This window comes from Brassica oleracea, chromosome C7 (assembly GCF_000695525.1).
Source record: "Brassica oleracea var. oleracea cultivar TO1000 chromosome C7, BOL, whole genome shotgun sequence".
Taxonomy (NCBI): Eukaryota; Viridiplantae; Streptophyta; class Magnoliopsida; order Brassicales; family Brassicaceae; genus Brassica; species Brassica oleracea.
Window position 1 is genome coordinate 45532934 of NC_027754.1, and position 8343 is coordinate 45541276.

Here is an 8343-nt window from a genome sequence, read left to right on the forward strand (position 1 = left end):
CTCTCTTAACAAAAGAAAATTTCAACGGCCATCCTAAAAGAGTTTGGTCCCGTCAATAAATTCTCTTAAATTGTTGTATTTATATAGTAGTTGAATAATAATATTGTTTTGAACAGTCTAAATCCTAGAAAAACAAAAGATTTTTCTTTTTTAATCTTGAACGGTAGATAGATGAATCATAGTCATGGCCCATGGACCTTAACGGTGACTGGTTGCATCACGCATGCTTCACACGTGCCCACGTCAGCTCTTACATTGGTAAACATGTCTCTATCCAAACCCCGTAGTTGTTTATTTTCCTAACACCAGCAGCAGACCGGGCCGAACATGGGCTTCAATAGAATATTGGGCCTTGGCCCATAAAACTTGAAAATCTTCAGTTTTATTTTACTCATCGGAAGCTCAACAACTATCGTCTTCTTCGATCGATCTCACATTTGACTTGTCTCTTAAGCTGATTGTTAATGGCGAATCAAGGAGCAAAGAAGCGGAAGGATGAGAACGCTCGACACATGGCTAAGCTCCGTCGAATCATCATCGCTTGCAACGTACTTCCTTCCCCTCTTTCTCGAGCATAAAGCTGCAAACTTTCGATATAATTAGATTCGTTACTTCGTTGATTTGATCGGATTGGTTTATGTGGTTGGGTATCTCAGGTTGTGTACGTGATAGTGAGGATGGTGATTTTCCATTCGAGCTTTACGTGGAAGCATTGGATTGGTCTTGTGGTGACGTCGATAGGTTACGGGGTGCCTTATAAGTTTCTCGATGGGATGGCGAAGCCTAGTGTTAGTGATGATGGTGAGCTTATTGATGGTGGGTTTGACATGAGCACTGGTGGTATTTGTGGGTACGTTTTTGTTCTCTTTTTTTTTTGTCTGCTAAGAAACAGAAAGTGTCTGCCTTTTTTTTGTCTCAGTGTCTCTATGTATGATTAGTTTTGTCCATAGATTGTATATTCTTTAGTCAGGAGTAGTGTAAAGAGGACTGTTTGAAATGTGATGTTTGAGCCACCACTTATGGTGGAGAGGATTTGATAATAGAGTCTTCTATATTCATCACAAGCCTAACTAAATGATCTTTGGTCCTTGTAGATATTTGCACGATGTGCTCTACATCACTTGCTTCGTGCAGCTGGCATCTATCATCTCTGGAAAGTTTTGGTACACCTATCTAGTGGTACGCCCATCTGAATACTACTTAGACAAGCTATAGATTGCAGCTTCTGTTGGAAAATGATGATGAGAACTTCTTCTTCTTCTTTTTTTGTTGCTTTTAGATTCCTGCATTTGGAGCGTACAAAGCTTCTGGGTTGATTAGAGGATTCATGTCACAAGGTTCAGAGGTAATCACTTAGTTTTGAATACCTCTCAAAGTCATTTTTGAACAAGGGAGCGTTATTGATAAAATTGACTGTAATGTATCTCTGTGACTGAACTGTAGGGAGGTGTAGAGGATGAGAAAACTTGCAAAAAGAGGGAGAAGATGGAGAGAAAAGCTTCTAGAGGGCAAGCCGTCAGGACAAGATCACGATGAATGTGTTGACATCATCTTTAGCCAGCATAACTTGGGAAAATCTTTCCTCAAAACATACAAAATGCAAAATCAACGGGCAACAACACTCGGTCTTGGCTTTGCAAAGTCCTTTGTTGTACGGTTGTAGCTGTCTTTTACACTGTTTGAATTGAATGGATGTTGTTAATGTTGAGATTGAGGTTTTTAGTTATCCTGAGTAAATTCCTGTCTTTACACTATTTGAGTTCATGGATCTTATTTAGATGAAACAACTTCTTCATAGCTAGAGCATTGACTGTAAGTAGCTATGGAGTCATTAAAGAAATGATGAAAAAAAGCTTGGAACTCAAGAGACACCATTTTGTGTTTCGTTTTTTTTTTTTTTAACACAAATTGACTATTTGAGAACACAAGTATTTGATAATAGACAGAACATGAGACAACAACAAAACAATCTTTGATGAAACCTAAGTACATATTGTTTTATATACAAAAAGAAGAAGCTGGCATGTACTTTGATATCTTTGGTATTTGGGTTAGTACTAATAATATCAACTGCTGATTACGGGGTAGAGGTTGAACTCACGTTCCAGTGTCCATAACGATTCATTCTTGTTATTGATACTCAGCGTATACTCCTGGAAATACCCACTATATGTAATCACCGATACCGTCGCCCTGGAAAAGAGAAACATGAAAGATCAGACAAGCCTTTTTGTGGAAATGTTCTGTTCCAAAACAAGCCGCAAGACTTCTCATCTTACCTAATAGATGTAAACTGAGATGGAGATGATGTTCCTTCAAGTTTGTCTACCTTCCTAACCACTGCATAACTGTTAAACACAAGCAAACAACAGCCAATAAACCTCTTTGAGTTATACATAGCGTAATAGGTCATTTAGCAGCTTCCAAAAAGAATAGACTTCCCACCTTCTAATTCCGGAAGAAACTGCATTCTGAAGCACGTGATGATGCGCTGGGTCTAGTGCATCACTCACGCTGTCGGGAAGAACTGATCCAAGAAAGCTAGTAGACCTTTTGCTTCTGCCACAAAGAAAAGATGAATAAGATTCTGAAAAACTGTTAGGAACCTCAGTGTAAGGGAAAAGTAAGAGTTTGATTCTTAATCCTGACCTTTGGTTTATGGCCAACATTAAAGAGAAGGCATGAACAGAGCCTGAAGAGCTCGTTGCAATCAATATATCAGGTAGCTGTGTGGATGGTCCGAAAGAGAGTGAGTATATAGTTGATGGGTATGTTCCTCTCCTGAAACTATATGACTGCAAACACAAGAAAAGAAACATTTAAGAATCTGTAGAAAGACAAAATGTATTACGTAACTATTCATTCACCTTGGTTGAATCAGAAACAAGATGGACTCGGATCAAAGTTCCTTGCTCAGATGCTGTAGCAATATACATTCCATTTGAAGAAAGGGCAATCGCAGCCAATGGAGAACGATGTGCATCAATCTGTAATCGAGAACAAAACAATTAAGTTTGTTAATAGTATGCAACTCAAGAACTCAAATGGTTGATTCAAAAACCAGGTGAAGCAACTAGTAAACCTCACTGTGAGACTGCAAATCCATGACGTTATAAACCAAAACAGCTCCTTTCGTTGTACTAGCCGGAACAGCCAAAAAGCAGCCTTCAAGACTCGGAGAGAACGCACAGAGACCTGCTCAAAGATAAGAAAAGATACTCTTGATTTACAAAAAAAGCTACTACAAAAAGTTGGTGAAGGAAACTTGCTGAGCTACCTTTTGGATTTGGCGCGGTGTCAATAGTATCAAGCATAACAAGCGTATTCAAGTCGTACACGAATGTCTTCTCCACAAGCACAACAACAAGCCTGATAAAAAAATCAGTCAAAGCACCACGGATTCACTCTCAAAGGACAAATCAAAAACAACCTTTGCTGAGTTTGGTAACTAACCGTTTCTTGTTCATACGGACAGCGAGTATAGAAGTCAAAAAGTTGAGTTCTTTAAGAGGAGCACCCTTTGTGGTATTGAACAAGCAGAGCCGCCGTGGAGATAGAGAAGCCTATATATATAAAACTTTCCCAAATCATACAAAGATCAAATCCAATCACCGTAACTAAAAAAAAAATGTTGATAAAACCACAAACCTGTTCACCAGCTCCAACAAGTGCAAGAAGATCAGAGCTATACAACATCTCAACAATAACAAAAGCTCCAGCAGCTATATACCAAAACATCAAACAAATCAAACTTCAATACATATATATCATCATGATCCTATGCCAATTTAATGTATGCATTACAAGGATCACATTTTCGATTAACAAAACCAAGTTTCTATCAAACCCATCATCCTAATCGCTCAGAGATTCAATACAAAAGGTCAAAGCCAAACATAAAGTTTGATCCTTTTAATGATAAAAACTTACCTCGTTCATAACAGAGTCTGCCTGTAGTGGAATCGAATATCTTGAAGGAATCTCTCGAACTTATCGCAAACCCACTGCAAAAAGAAAGATCGAGCAGCCAACATCAGAAAGGTAGCTTTTGAGTTACGTTTTCACCGAACCAGAAACCAAAGAAAAAGGCAGCAACTTTCCCGGAAAATCCACGAAAGGAATCGAATTTTTGTTGTTGTCAAACTCACCTGTTATCTTGATTGAAAGAAGCACAGTAGATAGAAGAAGATGGAGACGACTGATTCGCCATGTCACCAAATTGTATAAAAAGACTCTCTCTTTCGTTTGCTTTATATATATGCTCTCTGTATTCGTCTTCAACCTCTTGTTCTCTACCTCCAAAACGCTGCGTTTCGTCTTCTTTTAACTGTTTGTTGCTGGGTGGAGGAGGAGGAATGTGACTGCTCTCTTTTTACTTTATAGATATGCTCTGTTGTCGTCTTCCTCCTCTTGTTCTTACCTCCAAAACGCTGTCGTTTTCTTCTTCTTATACCTGTTATGTTGTTTGAGTGAGGTGAAAATGTAACTCAGTTAATTGTTGGTTCGTGATAAGAAACTGAAAGTGACACATGAGAGTCAAAGTTACACAAAGTTTCAAGCCATAAGCGTTACTGTACGAGGACCACAAACAGCAACACAGGTTATGATAACAACTAAAGAAAAGTATTGATGCATATGAGAGACAAAGAGGTCAAACAACATCACTCTCATATAGTGTTTCTGGCTTTGCCACAATAACCACAAGAAAAATACATACCAAAGTGTGTATACACATCATCAACATAACCAACACAGGATCTCAAACTATGGAGAAAAATTTAGCATCATTCACCAGTCACCACCATATACATGTCTATATTATAAAAAACTGTAGAGCTTCTTCTTCCTTAGAGGTTTGTTTACGTTCTTTCTGTGTGGTTATCTTGGACCGGACAGCTCCATAGCTAACAAATCTAGAGGCTGCTGATCATCGTCATCATCGAACGCCGAAGAGCCAAACATTTGATAAGTTGGATCATTGCAATGTGAAGTAGTAGACAGAGATGAGTTTGTCTTGAAAGAGATGTTGGCATGGTAGAAATGTGAATGGTTATGAGAAGCAGCCCATTTCTCTGCTAAACCGTCTCCTTCCAGCATCAGAACCACTTCAGACATTTTGGGACGGTGAGCTGGGAGATACTGTGTGCATAGCAAAGCCACTTGCAACATCTCTCCAACCTCAATCTTATCGTAGTTTGTCCCAAGCTCTCTGTCCACTAACTCCTCTACTTTCATCTCCTCATGCAGCTTCCTCGCCTAAACACAAAGTTACAGTTTGATCATCATATATAAAGTAATCAAAGAAAAATGTGATTCTCTGAGTGTCTCATTTGCTTACCCATTCAAGCATAGCTCCTTTCTGGCTAGCGGTTTTACCAAACTCAAGAGCTCTCAAACCTGTTATGAGCTCAAGCAAGAGTATACCAAACCCAAACACATCGGTCTTCTCAGAAGACTGACCAGTGGAGAGATACTCAGGCGCAATGTGGCCAACCGTGCCACGGACCGCGGTGGTGACATGAGAATCCTCGTGGTTGAGGAGCTTGGCAAGACCAAAGTCACCAACAACAGCTTCAAAGCACTCGTCCAAGAGTACATTAGCCGCTTTGACATCTCTGTGGATGATCTTTGGATCACACTGCTCATGTAGATACAACAAACCTCTCGCTGCTCCAATAGCAATCCTCTTCCTCATGTTCCAGTCCAATGCCGGTTTAGCTACATCAGTTAAAACAAAAACTGGTTAAGAGTCAATGAAAATGAGACTTAGAGCTGACGATTCAAGAGTTGTACTAACATTTAAGCTTCAAGGCGACGCTGCCATTGGGCATGTAAGGGTAAACAAGAAGCCTTTCACTAGAAGTTTTGCAGTATCCGATTAACCGAAGCAGGTTCCTATGAACAGCTAAGCTGATCATCTCTAGCTCGGTTCGGAACTGTGAATCTCCTGTAGTTCCATTAACATCTTTTAACCGTTTCACTGCAACCATAGTCCCATCTCCTAGCTTCCCTCTGTAGACATTACCAAACCCTCCAGCGCCGAGAATGTTTTTGGAACTGAAACCATCTGTAGACACATGGAGTTCTCTGAATGTGAAGCTCCTTAGGTTCCCTAGTCCTTGTAGCCCTTCCTCTTGCTTGTCTGCTAAAAAAAAGGCAAAACTTAAAACAACTTCATGAATCAAAAAGTTGTATATAAGTACAAACGCTCAAAAGCAACGAACCGTTTAAGTTAAGGATCAGTAGCGTTCTTTGTTTCTTCCGATACCAACATAAGAACCCCAGAGCAAGGGTTAGGAAAATAACAAAGCCAAGGCTTACACCGAGCGCTATAGCCAGTCTATTAGACCTGCCTCCTACACACATACTCAGAGAATAAGAATGATTAATGAAACGATGGATAACAAATGATGCAAGAAGGAGAGTTTTTACCTGATGAGGAGCTCAGAGAAACAGATAGAGGACTTGGAGTGATTGAACCAGAACAAATCTCAGGTGGGCTGTTTCTACAAATCAAAGGGTTCCCAGCAACACTACACTCAACAAACAAAGCAGAAGCAAACACTTAGTCCTGATTATATTATAAATTTTTTTAAAAAAAACACACAAAACAAGTGTTTTTTCTTACTTGAATGTCCTGGCTGGGAACTTAGGAACAGGGCCACTGAGATTGTTGTAAGACAAGTCCCTAAATTACAACAAAAAAAGAATCAAAATTCAGAGACAAAAAGACAATCTTCATAAGGTAATAGGAAGAGGAAGAAAAGACAAATCTTTATATAACATAATACTTACAAGAAGGTGAGATGAGGGATTTGAGACAAAGAAGCAGGGAAGGGCCCAGACAATGAGTTGTTGTTCAGTCTCCTATTTGAAAAAAAAAAATCAATTCGTACGAGGTTAAGATGGTGAGTTTGTAATGAACTGATTATCAAATCATTAGATGGTGAACAAGAAGAAGCTCACAGATATTGAAGGCTGCTTAGCTGCTGGACGGAAAGTGGTATCTCGCCGGAGAATTTGTTGTTGGAGAGATCCAAAGTTTGTAACTTTGGAAGTAAACCGAGCTCCGGTGGGATTTTGCCGGAGATGTTGTTGTTCTGCAATGACCTTCAAACAAGAAATAGGAAGCTGAAGTTTAGAAATACAAACAAAAGAAAAGTCTTTTTTTTTTGACAAAAAAACACATATTTTTTGGGAAGAAGACAAGAGAGGATGGAGGAACCGAGGTTGTCGGAATCGTACACTTGTCCGAGATTAGTGAGGTTTCCGATTGACTCAGATAGAGTTCCCGAGAGAGATTGGCTTGGAGCTCCTCTAAAACAGTTGGAGAGAGAGAGAAAGAGTGAGACTTGTTGCCATTAATGAACTCTATAGAGAAACAGAAGAAACGAAACTGAAACTAAACTCACAGGCCGGTGACGAGGTTGTCGGAAGAGCAAGTGATCATAGCCCAGCTACAAGGATCAACTGAAAACTCGTCCCAGTTGTTCAAAGCTCCGCGAGGATCATGCAAACCGTTCTTTATATTTATTAACGCCTCCACTGTTACATCATATATTAAAAAGATTGAATTTTTAAACCAATAGGAACAAAAAGAAACGGTCTTCAGTATTGTAATGTTTTTTTTTACCTTCGGGGTTTCTAGGCTCGGAAGAGAGGGCAAGAGTTGAGAAACAGAGGAAGAAGAACAAGTAGAGGAGATGGAGTTGATTCAAGTTCAACATCGTGGTCTTCTTAGTTACCACCACCGTGGAAGGTTTAGGTAAGGAGAAGGGAGAGAGCGTTATTATTATTATTTTTAGTTGGGGTTGTGACCACAAACACACATAGCAAAAGAAGAGAAAGCAAAAAGCAAACAAAGAAGAAAGAAGCGTCTCGGGTCTATCAAAGAAGTCTTTCTTTTCTTTCTTTTTCAACCTTCTTCTCAAACAGTCTCTCTCGCACAGGAGAGGAGAAGAAGGTAAAGAACAAGATGAGAGAGGTTTAAATGGAGAGAGAGAGGGAGAGAATCAGGGGGAAGCTGATACGGACTGTCGGACCCGGGATGGTGGAGGATGCTAGTCTACTCTACACTCTCTATCTCTCTCTCTCTCTTTTCTGCCTCCTTTTCTTATTGCTAATTTCCTATTTTTAATTAAATTTAATTTCTGATTATTAATATTTTTTTTACCTTTTATATTAAATTTAGTATTTATTCAATATTTGTTTGTGTTTTCAAAGCTTTAAAGTTATTATATTTTTTTAAGATGGATTTGGGATTTAAAGTGAAATCTCTAGTTATCTTATGTAAAATAACAAAAAATATATATATACTAGAAAACTACTGGAGTCTACTCATAT

The 8343-nt window shown here is 39.1% G+C and overlaps 3 protein-coding genes across 6 annotated transcripts; 1 reads left to right on the top strand and 2 right to left on the bottom strand.

Annotated features, from left to right (window-relative positions):
- The first annotated feature begins 415 nt into the window (after positions 1–415).
- Positions 416–1784, top strand: LOC106305833 (transmembrane protein 208 homolog). The gene is made up of 5 exons (XM_013742232.1): positions 416–548; positions 657–850; positions 1095–1179; positions 1280–1345; positions 1444–1784. Exons 1-5 carry the CDS (start codon positions 465–467, stop codon positions 1534–1536), a joined length of 522 nt encoding a protein of 173 aa, XP_013597686.1. The 5' UTR covers positions 416–464; the 3' UTR covers positions 1537–1784.
- Positions 1785–1950: 166 nt separating this feature from the next.
- On the bottom strand, positions 1951–4350 carry LOC106305832 (autophagy-related protein 18b). 3 transcript variants are annotated; one of them, XM_013742229.1, is made up of 11 exons: positions 4149–4350; positions 3931–4004; positions 3649–3722; positions 3454–3563; positions 3278–3369; positions 3083–3195; positions 2868–2987; positions 2650–2795; positions 2446–2559; positions 2280–2348; positions 1951–2193 (listed from the first exon to the last, which is right to left on the bottom strand). In XM_013742229.1, the coding sequence occupies exons 1-11, from the start codon at positions 4208–4210 to the stop codon at positions 2067–2069; spliced, it is 1101 nt and encodes a 366-aa protein (XP_013597683.1). In that variant the 5' UTR covers positions 4211–4350; the 3' UTR covers positions 1951–2066. The 3 variants fall into 3 exon arrangements, with proteins under 3 accessions (XP_013597683.1, XP_013597685.1, XP_013597684.1); XM_013742231.1 differs by lacking the exons at positions 3931–4004; positions 4149–4350 and adding an exon at positions 3814–3888; XM_013742230.1 differs by lacking the exons at positions 3931–4004; positions 4149–4350 and adding an exon at positions 3805–3868.
- Positions 4351–4638: 288 nt separating this feature from the next.
- LOC106305830 (probable LRR receptor-like serine/threonine-protein kinase At4g30520) lies at positions 4639–8043 on the bottom strand. 2 transcript variants are annotated; one of them, XM_013742225.1, is made up of 11 exons: positions 7634–8043; positions 7413–7545; positions 7246–7317; positions 6967–7110; positions 6796–6867; positions 6629–6688; positions 6433–6533; positions 6225–6356; positions 5798–6145; positions 5339–5718; positions 4639–5256 (listed from the first exon to the last, which is right to left on the bottom strand). In XM_013742225.1, exons 1-11 carry the CDS (start codon positions 7725–7727, stop codon positions 4879–4881), a joined length of 1914 nt encoding a protein of 637 aa, XP_013597679.1. In that variant the 5' UTR covers positions 7728–8043; the 3' UTR covers positions 4639–4878. The 2 variants fall into 2 exon arrangements, with proteins under 2 accessions (XP_013597679.1, XP_013597680.1); XM_013742226.1 differs by having other exon boundaries at positions 5798–6142; positions 7634–8038.
- Positions 8044–8343: the final 300 nt, after the last annotated feature.

Bases quoted from the DNA above. Each gene is read 5' to 3' on its own strand.
- LOC106305832 (XM_013742229.1), bottom strand. From the start codon at position 4,210: ATGGCGAATCAGTCGTCTCCATCTTCTTCTATCTACTGTGCTTCTTTC. The intron at 4,005-4,148 runs GTGAGTTTGACA...TTCTTTTTGCAG, and splicing joins TCTTTCAATCAAGATAACAG to TGGGTTTGCGATAAGTTCGA. The intron at 2,796-2,867 runs GTGAATGAATAG...TTGTGTTTGCAG, and splicing joins TTGTTTCTGATTCAACCAAG to TCATATAGTTTCAGGAGAGG.
- LOC106305833 (XM_013742232.1), top strand. From the start codon at position 465: ATGGCGAATCAAGGAGCAAAGAAGCGGAAGGATGAGAACGCTCGACAC. The intron at 851-1,094 runs GTACGTTTTTGT...TGGTCCTTGTAG, and splicing joins AGCACTGGTGGTATTTGTGG to ATATTTGCACGATGTGCTCT. The intron at 1,346-1,443 runs GTAATCACTTAG...ACTGAACTGTAG, and splicing joins TCATGTCACAAGGTTCAGAG to GGAGGTGTAGAGGATGAGAA.
- LOC106305830 (XM_013742225.1), bottom strand. From the start codon at position 7,727: ATGTTGAACTTGAATCAACTCCATCTCCTCTACTTGTTCTTCTTCCTC. The intron at 6,534-6,628 runs GTAAGAAAAAAC...TGTTGAGTGTAG, and splicing joins TTCCCAGCCAGGACATTCAA to TGTTGCTGGGAACCCTTTGA. The intron at 6,357-6,432 runs GTAAAAACTCTC...GTATGTGTGTAG, and splicing joins TTCTCTGAGCTCCTCATCAG to GAGGCAGGTCTAATAGACTG.